Genomic DNA, 14,373 nt, shown 5'->3' with positions numbered 1-14,373 from the left:
AACATAATTAAAACACAGGTATCACTTGTTCATGATATATAAAATTGGTGATTGTGAAAAAACAAATAAACAAAATTATTAGCGGATAATCACAAATCAAAAGTGCAATGTTTTGTACTTTGGTTTACGTCCCTTGAAACAAAGCGCTGCTGCGATACCGAACTCAGTCAGAGCTGGTGGGTGTGCACTCATGTATAATGATGCCTTGTGATTGGCCACTGCTTCATTTGCCAATACGCTTTGCTGGTTCTTTGTTTATTGCTTACACGTCTGATAGGTGTTAACTTCAAATTGCATTTGGTCAGTGATTGAAGTTGTGCATTGCATATTGTCATTGGCAGACAGGCAGGCAGACATACAGGTGTAAATAAACCAGACATTGTGTTTTCTCTGTGACAGAGTCTGCTTATCACAATCAACATGGGTTTTTTTGTGTAACAAGTAGATTATTTACTTGTTTGCGTACAGTATTGCCAATGTGACATTACATATTAACTCACTCACTATTTTTGTGTACACATCCAAGATCACGACCTCATACTCCGGGCAGGCATACTGTTTCAAGCTCTGTGAACCTACTCACTGCACATGCGTTATGAGTGCAGTGCAGCATAGCACTTGAAATCACTTTTTCCCCAGTGCTTGGCGAATATTAATAAAATTGGTAAAACTCATGGGCTTTTTTTCATTGCATTTTTTTTCAACTTTATAGGTTGAATTGGCATTTTTGATGATTTGTTTCGGCAAGTGCATACCGAAGAGCATCAGAATCTGCAAAGTTGTGTTTTATGTTGCATGTGACCTTTAATAACTATAATAGTTTAGGGCAAAACTGTACCTTATTACACAATACATATGGGTAGAATGAACTCTATTTGATAAATGTTTATATGTTGCAGGGAATATGTGAAACTAAGAATTTCATGTAATTCCTGAAAGAGTCAGTGATTTTATGAAATCACTGTGACCCCCGGGAATTTCATGTATTCCTTATAATTTCCCAGGATTTCTTGAAATTACTGAAATATTAGCTCAGGGATTTCATGAAATCCGAATAAGCCATTACTGAAGTAGATAGCACTAAATTTATGATGTCAATACAGAATACTATGCAGATAAAATTAATTTTTGGGGACAAGATATACTATGACACAGTATAAGTAAACTTCGTCTCAGTGTATTTCGTTACACTACACCACTGAGTTTAACAAAACGTAGTAGAGGGTCGCGTCAGGTAACCTTTAAGCAACCAATGACAGTCCAATCAAATGTGAGATGGTTAAATAGATTTAACCAATCAGACAACGGTTACTATTTAGGGATCGGAGGGACTTTCAAAATATTCAGGTCACCGACACAGATCTCTCCACAAACTCAAATCAGCATATAACACAGTTATTTGACCTGCAGTATATACGCTTTGGGGTTTCTGTTGACATGGTTACCATTAGCTAATATTTCCACAAGATAACATTCTTGAATATTGTCAAAAACACTATTTTCAGCGACTGTTTACTCACCGTTGTCATGGCAGTACGTACATCGTGTGCATCACCCGGAAGTGATCGTACGCTAAATAGCAATCGTTCGGAATCGTTCGGGTACGAACCTTTTTGAGATAAAAAGTTCAAAAGGGATGTGCGAATGTACAATTTTGCGATTTGGTAAGCTGTGTTCTGATTGGTCAATCTCAAAGGTTACCTGACGTGACCTCCCGTAAGGTTTTGTTAGACTCAGTAGTGGAGTGTAACGAAAAGTTCTGAGGATAAGTTTACTTAGACCGTACTATGACACCAGGTATTGCATATCAGTAGTGCATTGAAACATTTACAACAGCTACATCAGCATTCTTACTTTAATACACACTGACCAAAAATGTCTATTCTTACAAAATATGACCTGTAGAGATCCGGTGTAGAACAGGTTTTCAGCAATCCATGATTGTCAGAAAAGCAACTATGCTTATCCTGAGAGGTGACAAACGGGTTTGGGTGGTCAGGCTCGCTGATTTTGTTGACTCATATCATTGGTTCCCAATTGCGCAGATCAATGCTCATGTTGTTGACCACTGGATCGTCTGGGCCAGATTCTGTTATTTACAGACAGCCGCCATATAGCCAGGATATTGCTGAGTGCAGTGTACAACTAACCTCACTGACTTAAAAAATATTTATGTTCTTCTGACAACTTGACAGCCCTGAATAGGCAGTTGTCAGTATAGGTTGTATTTGCTGGAAGTCAAGTAATTTATTCTAAACTAAAGTCTGTGCTATTTTCACACAGATGCAGGGTTGGTATGCAGATGGCTTGTACAAGGCTTTCTGGTCTTGGCAACTTTGACCTTTGTCATACAGTGGCTTCTACCAAGGGGAAGGAAGTATTTTCGATATCAACAGTCATCAGAAGAATCAGCAGCAGGTGAGTGTGTGTGATTTGAATTTTGCATCAATATGAGCTCACCTGAACCTTCAATATCTGTAATCTCATTTAACTCATTTCACATTGTCCGAAAACACTCACTGAAATTTCATCTCTGTGCTGATGACAATCAGTTATATCTGTCAGAGGAGCCTAACCTTGCTGAAGATTGTGCACTGAAGATACAACAATGTGTCGTTGAAATAGGAGACTGGATGACCTTGAACTCTCTGAAACTGAATGACACCAAGACTGAGTTCTTGACCATTGGATTCATGCATCAACTTTGCAAAGTGTGTGACAACTTATCTCTTAAAATTGGTGAAGGTGTTATCAAACAGTCTAACTCTGCCAGAAATCTTGGTGTTATTTTTCAATCAACAATGTCATTAGAAAATCAAATCAAATCACTCAGCAAAAGATGTTTCTACCACATCTTCGATATTAGCAAGATCCGAAACCTAATAGACTTCAACACTACCCAGCTCCTTACGACCAGCCTGGTTCGCTCTAAATTTGATTACTGCAACTCCCTCTATTATAACATTCCTCAACATCTCCTTTCATAACTCCAACGGATTCAGAATTCAGCCACCAGTGTTGTTGCCTGTGCACCAAGCTATCAAAGTGCGACATCTATCCTCCGAGGTCTTCATTGGCGTCCTGTATCAAGCAGAATTCAATACAAACTTCGTCTTCTCACACACAGCTGCATCTATGAAAATAAGTTTTCTAAATATCTCATTTCCATGTTCCAACTTCCTTGCTGCTTACACAGCCTCACGTCAAAACAGCCATGGGATCAAGAGCGTTCTCTACTGCAGCCCCGTCTCTCTGGAACATTCTGCCACTCACCCTAAAAGATATAGACTCTACTGACGCTTTCAAAACTGCCCTCAAATCTATAATGCCATTGAACAATATCATTTGAAATAGGCACTCTATAAATCCATTATTATTATTAATCCATGCACCCCTTTATACCAAAGACACCTTGGGCTATCGTAGAGGTTAAAAGCAAGTCTCACAAGTCTCTAAGGACCCCAGTCAGTTATTTATGTCTGTTTGTTTTAGATATTTTCATTTGAACTATTAACTATTACCATAGAGATTTGTGCAAGTCTACTTCAAAGATGATTTGTTGGTTTACTCGGTGAATACAACTTTCACAAGTCTGTCCATTTTCCAAAGGTCACAAATCCCTACTTATTTTCCTGGCTTGTTACAGCAAACAGTTTGTTCACATGGCTCCAGTTATTGTGGTCAAACACATATGCTTTGATGTGATGTCCACAACCAGATATTTCATTATTATTCAATTCCTGAGGCTAACAGCTTGTGAATATACCCCAGAATAATGAACTACAGTGTTGTTACCAATGTTTCATAAAAATAAGCATTTCCTGTTTCATTTTGTATGGATGTGATTCAAAAGCATTAAATATCGCATACCGTGCTATGCATATATATTTATCTGAAATAATCCTTCCTGTGAATTCATATTTATGCTTTTAATATTTGAAATGTATTATCATATTATTTGCTCAGCATTACCAATTTGTGTTAAGAGACAACTATTTCAAAATATGCTGTTGTTTCCTTATGTTTCAATTGGAGTCTTACCATTATGTCAGGGCCATTAAAACTTGACAAAAGCAGTAGATGGACTCACCCTGGGAAACACATCAGTAGTTTGACTGTCTAGGGGAAGTCATCAGTATTTGGTCTCTGCAGGGGAATATATCAGTAGATGAACTCCCATGGGGAAGTCATCTGTAGATGGCCTCCCCAGGGGAACTCTTCAGTAGATGAACTTTCCAGGCGATGTCATCAGTAGAAGACCCTCCAGGGGAAGTCATCAGTAGATGAATTCTCTGGGGGAAGTCATCAGTAGATGGACTCTCCAGGTGAACTCTTCAGTAGATAGATTCTCCAGGTGAAGTCATCAGTAGATGGACTCCCCAAGGGAAGCCATCAGTAGATGGACTCTTCAGGAGGAAAGACATCTCTATACCATCAGTGAACCCCTGCCAAATGTTTCTTTAAGATATTCAGTTGTGCATAAAAATTGTGATTCTAAAAAGGGCTTTAATAAAATTCCTAGGAGTTGTCATGTGTGGTTGTTCTGAACGCTGCCATTCCTTAGTTACCTGATGTACTTTTGATGACAACCAACATCCCTTGCAGTAGCCTTCAATGACATGCCTTCATTCCACATATCAATAACTTGCCATCTTTATGCAGTTGTCATTTGAGGAGTCCGAATATTTAGTAACCAGCAACCAAATCAACTGATTTCCAATATATTGAACTTAAGAACAGTTTCCTGAAACTTGATATTTGCTTAAAGGAGAGTACACATATTGAACATAATGCTCACCATTGATCATAGCATATCTAAAATATAAAATCAATGTATAGTGTGCCTGAAGGGTCAAAATAATCACACTAAAAACATGATTATGATATGAATATTTATCTTACCTCACACGCAGATGTTGTTTTCTGATTGGCTGAGCAAACAAGGAACATTTTCTGTTACCTGATGGAAATGATGCTTATGGGTTCTCGAACATAAACAAATATAGAGGGTACATCAAACCATGTCTCCTTCGTGACCAGTGAACAACATATAATATGACTGCATGAGGATTAAATATCAAAGTTGTAGTGATACTTTTCATAATGTTTATGGATTTGTGTCATGTTAAACCATGAAGAGGCTAGACTTAGTTGATTTGGATTCCAGCTTGATGAATAAATACATTGTAAAACATGGACTATGGAGGAAACAGGGAGTTTCTCAGTAGATAGGGATAATTTGTTTCAGTTACAGTAAAGGCAGAAATGCCAACTCCAAAGTGGTGCAAGTAGTAGTTTCAAAGAGCAAAATTGGTAATTTGGCTGTAAAATTGGTAGTCAACTAAATACTTATCTATCATAGTGGAGTCTGAGAAAGATAATATGACACTAATCAAGAGTGGAGCTTTAATTCCACATACCTCTTACAGCAGATTTCCAGATTATCAGCATTACATTTCGTATTGTCATTTGTTTTTGGTGCAAATTTACTTAATCAGTGACAATATATGTTTTTGTCGGTGCATCCACATTTTGATGAATTATTTTCAAATTTCATAGAATGTTTATTGCAATCATTGTTGCATAGTTTGAGGCTAAAATTCATAGTGGCTATAAAATTGTAGAGGTTGTCATCTCTGTATAGGTATGAGAAATGGTCCAATGGAGACCTCACGATCTGTTTTGGTACCTCTGCATTTTGGGGGTAGGTGTTTTAAATAGACAATTAAAGTGATACTTGAAAGGGAGTTTCACAGCTGAAAGGTTTGTGTGAATTTCAGTAACTCAGTGTCACAGGTTAATGCTTTTGTTGAGTGAGATGCATGTTATTGGAGCGTGACTTGAGTATACTCTGCTGACATGTTGGTGCATACATAAGGCTTTCAGGTGTTGTCTGGGGCTATAACAATGTATTCCTTGATGCTTTTTATTTCTGTAAGCTTGTGTGGTTTGCATGGCTGTTACATAGATGTATTATAACCATGATATAACTACGACATGGCTGTTACATACATGCAGTATGACCATGATATAGTTACGACATGATGACCATGATATAACTACGACATGGCTGTTACATACATGCAGTATGACCATGATATAGTTACGACATGATGACCATGATATAACTACGACATGACTGTTACATAGATGTGGTATAACCATGATATAGTTACGACATAATGACCATGATATAACTACGACATGACTGTTACATAGATGTGGTATGACCATGATATAGTTACGACATAATGACCATGATATAACTATGACATGGCTGTTACATAGATGTAGTATAACCATGATATAACTACGACATAATGACCATGATATAACTACGACATGGCTCTTACATAGATGTAGTATAACCATGATATAGTTACGCCATAATGACCATGATATAACTACGACATGGCTGTTACATAGATGTAGTATAACCATGATATAGTTACGACATAATGACCATGATATAACTAGGACATGGCTGTTACATACATGCAGTATGACCATGATATAACTACGACATGGCTGTTACATAGATGTAGTATAACCATGATATAGTTACGACATAATGACCATGATATAACTACGACATGACTGTTACATAGATGTAGTATAACCATGATATAGTTACGACATAATGACCATGATATAACTACGACATGACTGTTACATAGATGTAGTATAACCATGATATAGTTACGCCATAATGACCATGATATAACTACGACATGGCTGTTACATAGATGTAGTATAACCATGATATAGTTACGACATAATGACCATGATATAACCACGACATGGCTGTTACATACATGCAGTATAACCATGATATAACTACGACATAATGACCATGATATAACTGCGACATGACTGTTACATAGATGTAGTATAACCATGATATAGTTACGACATAATGACCATGATATAACTACGACATGACTGTTACATAGATGTAGTATAACCATGATATAGCTACGCCATAATGACCATGATATAACTACGACATGGCTGTTACATAGATGTAGTATAACCATGATATAGTTACGACATAATGACCATGATATAACTACGACATGGCTGTTACATACATGCAGTATGACCATGATATAACTATGACATAATGACCATGATATAACTACGACATGGCTGTTGTGTTGGATAGATGTAGTATGACCATGATATAACTACGACATGGCTGTTGTGTTGGATAGATGTAGTATGACCATGATATAACTACGACATGACTGTTGTGTTGCATAGTTGTAGTATGACCATGATATAACTACGAGATGGCTGTTGTGTTGCATAGATGTAGTATGACCATGATATAACTACGACATGGCTGTTGTGTTGGATAGATGTAGTATGACCATGATATAACTACGACATGGCTGTTGTGTTGGATAGATGTAGTATGACCATGATATAACTATGACATGACTGTTGTGTTGCATAGTTGTAGTATGACCATGATATAACTACGAGATGGCTGTTGTGTTGCATAGATGTAGTATGACCATGATATAACTACGACATGGCTGTTGTGTTGGATAGATGTAGTATGACCATGATATAACTACGACATGGCTGTTGTGTTGGATAGATGTAGTATGACCATGATATAACTACGACATGGCTGTTGTGTTGCATAAATGTAGTATGACCATGATATAGTTACGACATGGCTGTTGTGTTGGATAGATGTAGTATGACCATGATATAACTACGACATGGCTGTTGTGTTGGATAGATGTAGTATGACCATGATATAACTATGACATGGCTGTTGTGTTGCATAGATGTAGTACGACCATGATATAGTTACGACATGGCTGTTGTGTTGGATAGATGTAGTATGACCATGATATAACTACGACATGGCTGTTGTGTTGCATAAATGTAGTATGACCATGATATAGTTACGACATGGCTGTTGTGTTGGATAGATGTAGTATGACCATGATATAACTACGACATGGCTGTTGTGTTGGATAGATGTAGTATGACCATGATATAACTATGACATGGCTGTTGTGTTGCATAGATGTAGTACGACCATGATATAGTTACGACATGGCTGTTGTGTTGGATAGATGTAGTATGACCATGATATAACTACGACATCGCTGTTGTGTTGCATAGATGTAGTACGACCATGATATAGTTACGACATCGCTGTTGTGTTGGATAGATGTAGTATGACCATGATATAACTACGACATCGTTGTTGTGTTGCATAGATGTAGTATGACCATGATATAACTACGACATGGCTGTTGTGTTGGATAGATGTAGTATGACCATGATATAACTACGACATCGTTGTTGTGTTGCATAGATGTAGTATGACCATGATATAACTACGACATGGCTGTTGTGTTGGTCATAGATGTAGTATGACCATGATATAACTACGACATGGCTGTTGTGTTGCATAGATGTAGTATGACCATGATATAACTACGACATGGCTGTTGTGTTGGATAGATGTAGTATGACCATGATATAACTACGACATGGCTGTTGTGTTGCATAGATGTAGTATGACCATGATATAACTACGACATGGCTGTTACATAAATGTAGTATATGATGTAATTTTGATGTCGACAATCTTCCTAGTATATTGGAATCTAGCCTGTGTGCAAGTTGACCAGGCATGGGCCATTGGAATGTATTTTATCTAGAATGTGTACGTAGACAATCAACATGTTATTATAACAGGTGTGAAATATTACCTGTCCATTTGATGTTCTGTATAATCAAGAACAATGCTATGTGCCATTTACATGATAAATAGTTGTGTTGCAGATGTGGAAGATATATCTTCATATTCATTCTAATTGAGTAGTTTATATCAGTGAAATACTATCTGATGAAAGATGTAAGGTGGCTCACAGACTGACTGTACTTGGACAGTTCTCAATATATGTTGGTATTAATGCACCAAAGTGTATTTGCTAAGCTAATTTAGCTAAAAGAAATTTTACTGGGTCTTAGTATTGGGTGGTGGCTAAGGCCATGCACTCAGCACGTTATGATTGAGTGAGTGAGTGAGTGATTGAATGAGTTTAGTTCTACTCTGCTTTTAGAAATATCCCAGCAATATCACATCGGGGGACGCCAGAAATGGGCTTCACTCATAGGACCCATATGGAGGATTAAACCTGGGTCTTCGGTGTGACAAGTGAACACTTTAACCACTAGGCTACAACACTGCCCCCGATTGGAAAATGGTATCACTTACTAGTCTGGAGACAGATAATATTTGTGGGGATGTAATGCAATCAATGTTGGAAACGTGACATCTCAGTGCCGACATCATCGTTATCTGTTTTGTAAAGGGAATCACACTATTTGTATCACACACCTGACAAAACATCTCCGTGCCGACATCATTGTAATCTGTTTTGTGAAGGGAATCACACTATTTGTATCACACACCTGACAAAACATCTCCGTGACAACGTCATTATAATCTGTTTTGTGAAGGGAATCACACTATTTGTATCACACATCTGACAAAACATCTCCAAGCCGACGTCATTGTAATCTGTTTTGTGAAGGGAATCACACTATTTGTATCACACACCTGACAAAACATCTCCGTGACAACGTCATTGTAATCTGTTTTGTGAAGGGAATCACACTATTTGTATCACACATCTGACAAAACATCTCCGTGCCGACGTCATTGTAATCTGTTTTGTGAAGGGAATCACACAGACAACTCCACTAGAGTCAGATCATCCCATCCATCTACATACCCTAAATTGAAATCACCATAATGTGAATTACAGAAATATTTTTAAATGACCTCACGTCAACTGGTGGTTCAATAATAGTACCATTGATGCATAGTACCTGATGAGATGTAGTATTTGTCAATAGCTTTTGTTATAATGATTATTTGAAAATGTGCATGTATAATCAAATGAATTGGTTACAGTGTTGTAATGAGTATATTTTAGTGTACACGACTGTGTATCAAAATGTTAAATATGATTCAAACAGTAAGTGTGCATGTGGGTACATACAATGGTCCATGAAACAGGTCACAATTCAATCTATGAGTTAATGAAGCATGTCAGGTCATAGTTCATCTTCAATAAACTATTGAAAGAGTTCAATCAGTGCTGAGGGTGTGGCTGGCACATAGAAGGATGTCATCTTATCTTCATCATGCGAATCTGGCATAGAAAAACTTGAATGTAATGATATATTATCCAGTATCCACTTCCACATTGATGCCATGATTTGGGAAGGATTTTGTTTCGTTTCAGTCAAAATGGCTTGTGGCTTGAACTATCTTTATGTTTGTGAAAGTGGTTCAAAGACATGTAAATGGATATAGCCATGACAGTGACAGGTTTGCGCACTGATGGACTGACCCCAAAAGGTGGAGCATAATATGTTCTTTTTTCTTAATGGCCTTTTGAGAGATTAAAATAGAAGGCTGACACCTCTGTCATCATAGAAGATTGAGGCCAGTACTCTTTCAGGAACAGTGTTTGTAGTTCGGCCTCTGATTGTAAGCAGAAAACCCAAATTTATCCCTAGTCCCAAGTTATTGCAAGAAGCTCTCTGGATCAGCTTCAAACAGAGCCAAAATTGTCAAAAACTGCCTGTTGGGTTTTTGGATCAGATGACAGAACTGTTTTGTAATCCAAGAAACTGACTCTTTCTTCATTGCCACCTTTCCATCTAATACCTAGGTTCTTGGTTGTCATTGAGGATGTTGTTTGTACTCAAATCATTACACCAACATATTTTTCTTATAGTAGTTGGGTAGACTATAATATCTTGTCTCTTGGATTCACATATTTTACAGAGAAAAAGCAGTGCTTTAATTGTTTTGATAAAACATTATATATGAGTCCAGAGACTTTCCCTATTTTCAGAACTGCAGAAATCTAGACTTGCCACATTGACTTGCATGAATTTTATTCGATATATTATTTTTGAGCATATCCCTGGTATAAGCTGGAATAAAATGCTGCAACTCACTGTACATTCAGGGGAGGGAGTGGATCCTTTAACTGAAATAGAATTGTTAGTTGGCACCGAACCCTGCTTGATGGTTCAAAGTGTATCTGGATCTCCATGACTTCAGCCTTAGTGACTTTCATCAGGATTAACCCTTGAAGGTCTGACCACCACCACATAACTGAAATATTGCTGAGGGTGGCATAAATCTAAACTCATTCACCTCATCAGGACCACAGTGACATTGTAGCATGACTGAAATACTGCTTAATGGTATGTTGTTAAAATGCTGTTTGAATACTATTCAAAGCAATGTTAAACTCACTTGGTCTTTCACAGAAACATTCTTCTTTTTAAATTCAGGAAGGGGAGATAACTCTGATGAAGAAAGGAAGGCCAGAATGAGGCAGAAGCTACAAGAAGAACACACACAAAAGGTAGTGCATGACTATGAGAGTTGACATTTTGCTTTCGATGTACATAGCTTTGGATAGACATTTGGAAAAATGTGCTGTGTGTTTTATCATAAAGAGTTATGGATGTCAGCTTAGAGTGTCAATGACCTTCAAAGATTTGATCTTCAAATTCTGTGTATGTTTGTCCTATATTGATAAAATCAAGAAGCTTTCTCAAATGTCTCTAGGCTGATATGGATATGTTGTTAAGATGCAATGTATGCTGGCAGGCTAACAGCTACAAGGAGCGTATTCTGATACCAAGGGAGGAGGCCAAGAGGATACAAAAAGAAGAAGAATTTGAAAAGTTTCTAGGACCAGCCTGGAAAGGTGAAGGTCACTTGTTAGTGGTACGTGTAATAGCAGTATGACAACTGGTTTTGTTCATATACCCGAAACATTTACCAACAGCTCATCGTGCTCCATTTCAAAGTAATCACTGGCCCAGAGGCCAACTGACCAGCAGTCAAAATATCACCAGCCTATCTGACCAGCATGCGAAATAATCACCGGCCCAGAGGCCCAGCGCCAATGTTTATTGTATTGGGCCAGCAATCTCAAATATTTGCAGGCCCTTGTGACCTTTGGTGTTAGTCTTATAGTGGGGTGGGCTTCGTTTCCGGAGCAGAACTCAAAAACCGTTCAATATTTTTCTGCAAAAGTTGGTAGATATATCAATCAGAGGCTGAAGTGGTGCCTTTTGCTATGTACAGGTTTTTGTGATTTTTTATTTTCTTGGTTTCCATGGAAAAGTTTCAGACATAGTCTCAAAATGGAGGGATGGGCTTCGTTTCCGGAACAAAACTCAAAAAACGTTCAATATTTTTATGCAAAACATGTTAGATATATCAATCAGAACCTAAAGTGATGCCTTTTGCTATGTACAGGTTTTTGTGGTGTATTATTTTCTCAGTTTCCATGGAAAAGTTTAAGACATAGTCTCAAAATTGAGAGGTATGTTTCGTTTCCGGAGCAGAACTCAAAATCCGTTCAATATTTTTCTGCAAAACTTGGTAGATATATCAGTCAGAAGCTGAAGCTATGCCTTTTGCTATGTACAGGGTCTTGTGATGTATTATTTTCTCGGTTTCCAGGGAAGCGTTTTGGACCTAGTCTGAAAAGTGAGAGGTGTGTTTTGTTTCCAGAGCAGAACTGAAAAACTTCTTAATATCTGTCCGTAAAACTTTCTAGATATGTGTGGCAGACCCCAAAGTGGTGCCTTTTGCTATGTAGAGGTTTTTGTGATTTATTATTTTCTTGGTTTCCATGGAAATGTTTCAGACTTTGTCTCAAAATGGAGGATGGGCTTTGTTTCCGGAGCAGAACTCAAAAACCATTCAATGTTTTTCTGCAAAACTTGGTAGATATATCAATCAGAACCTATAGTGGTGCCTTTTGCTATGTACAGGATCTTATGATTTATTATTTTCCCTTTTTCCGTGGAAACATTTTGGACCTAGTTCTGAAAAGTGAGAGGTGTGTTCATTTCCAGAGCAGAACTCAAGAACTTCTTAATATCTGTCCGTAAAACTTGGTAGATATGTGTTTCAGACCCCAAAGTGGTGCCTTTTGGTTTTTAGAGGTTTTTCTAATGTATTATTTTCTTGGTTTCCATGGAAACATTTTGGACTTTGTCTCAAAATGGAGGGGTGGGCTTCGTTCCCAGAGCACAACTCGAAAACCATTTCATATCTTTCAACAGATCTTGGCAGATATATGACATTGTGACTTTGCTGGTTACAGATATATGGCATTTATAATTTTCATAAATTCCATGGAAACAATTCAAACTTAGTCTTAAAAAACAATGAGTAACACTCAGATTATTTGTCCTTTCAAACATGTGGGGACCGGGGGAATATGTCATCTTCTGATGACTCTTGTTTATCAACTGGCATCTTTCCCATATTTTTTTCTATTAAAGTTTGGAAATTATCCATGATCCATTATGTTACAGTTTCATTTCCTGGTATTTCATCACCATCACCTGAATGTCATCACCATCATAACATATTCTCTCTGTGCCACAGGCTTTGTTAATTCATTTGTAGAAACATGTGTGAAACTGTGTGTACAGTGCAGTCTATTTTGTTTTCCTGCTTTGACTTTCAAAATTTCAAAATGACCCTGCATGTAGATTTTAAAGCCATCAGGCAGCAGCAGGCCCTGATGGCCAACTGACAAATTTAAGTATTGCAACAGTGGGTCTGACTGAATACTTGTCAGAAAGGCAAACATTTATTTTCTTGTGACTTAATTATCTTATCTGTGTAGCCTTTGACAATGACAATAATCATTGCCAATAATCACCTGCCCCCTTTACCCAAATCTTTCTGTCAATTCCTGGTTTCTTTTGGTCTGCGAAGGATCTTTTGTATGTGTATGTGAAGCTAACTTACACAGATATGCAGATGACAGGTTATTCCTTTTGGTGTTATTCCCTGTATTTTTATAGGGCAGTGATAATGATGAAGCTGACAGTACTGATGGGGGTGAGGAAAGTCGATCCAGTAGGACTGCAGCACGCAGAAGAAGGCTGCCTGAGGAACACTTGTCAACACATGGGGATGTGAAGCCCAAGACGGTGGAACCTAAAGTAGTAAGTATACTCACAGACTAGCTGTGTAGTGGTTGGTCGAACTATCTCATTAATGATTGGTAGAACAATTGCAGTAATGATTGGTGGAATTATTGCAGTAACTATCACAACTGTTACAGTTGTGTTTGGTTAAACTGTCACAGTGATGCTGTTTTCTTTGAATTTTATAAAATAAAAATTTTGAACTTACCTTACCATAGGTCTTATGCATATTACCTCAAGCTTCGCTAGAAGAGATCAGACAGTCGTTGATTCGCCATTCCCTAGATGGCTACCTCATGTAATCTATGAATGTAGTCACGGAAGTGACGTGATCTCCCCACTCGCGCA

At 37.7% G+C, this 14,373-nt stretch overlaps 1 protein-coding gene across 1 annotated transcript in view; it reads left to right on the top strand.

Annotated features, from left to right (window-relative positions):
* LOC137285122 (UBX domain-containing protein 8-like) overlaps window positions 1-14,373 on the top strand; it is a 47,423-nt gene that overhangs the window by 5,884 nt on the left and 27,166 nt on the right. Inside the window, exons 2-5 of the mRNA XM_067817342.1 lie at window positions 2,284-2,418; window positions 11,353-11,426; window positions 11,675-11,794; window positions 13,900-14,043. Coding sequence (XP_067673443.1) covers window positions 2,284-2,418; window positions 11,353-11,426; window positions 11,675-11,794; window positions 13,900-14,043 — 473 coding nt within the window. The remainder of the gene's footprint in view (window positions 1-2,283; window positions 2,419-11,352; window positions 11,427-11,674; window positions 11,795-13,899; window positions 14,044-14,373) is intronic.

The sequence above is a fragment of the Haliotis asinina genome, chromosome 5 (assembly GCF_037392515.1).
Source record: "Haliotis asinina isolate JCU_RB_2024 chromosome 5, JCU_Hal_asi_v2, whole genome shotgun sequence".
Taxonomy (NCBI): domain Eukaryota; kingdom Metazoa; phylum Mollusca; class Gastropoda; order Lepetellida; family Haliotidae; genus Haliotis; species Haliotis asinina.
Note: the sequence above shows the minus strand (reverse complement) of the source record. Positions and strands in the feature narration are given on the sequence as shown.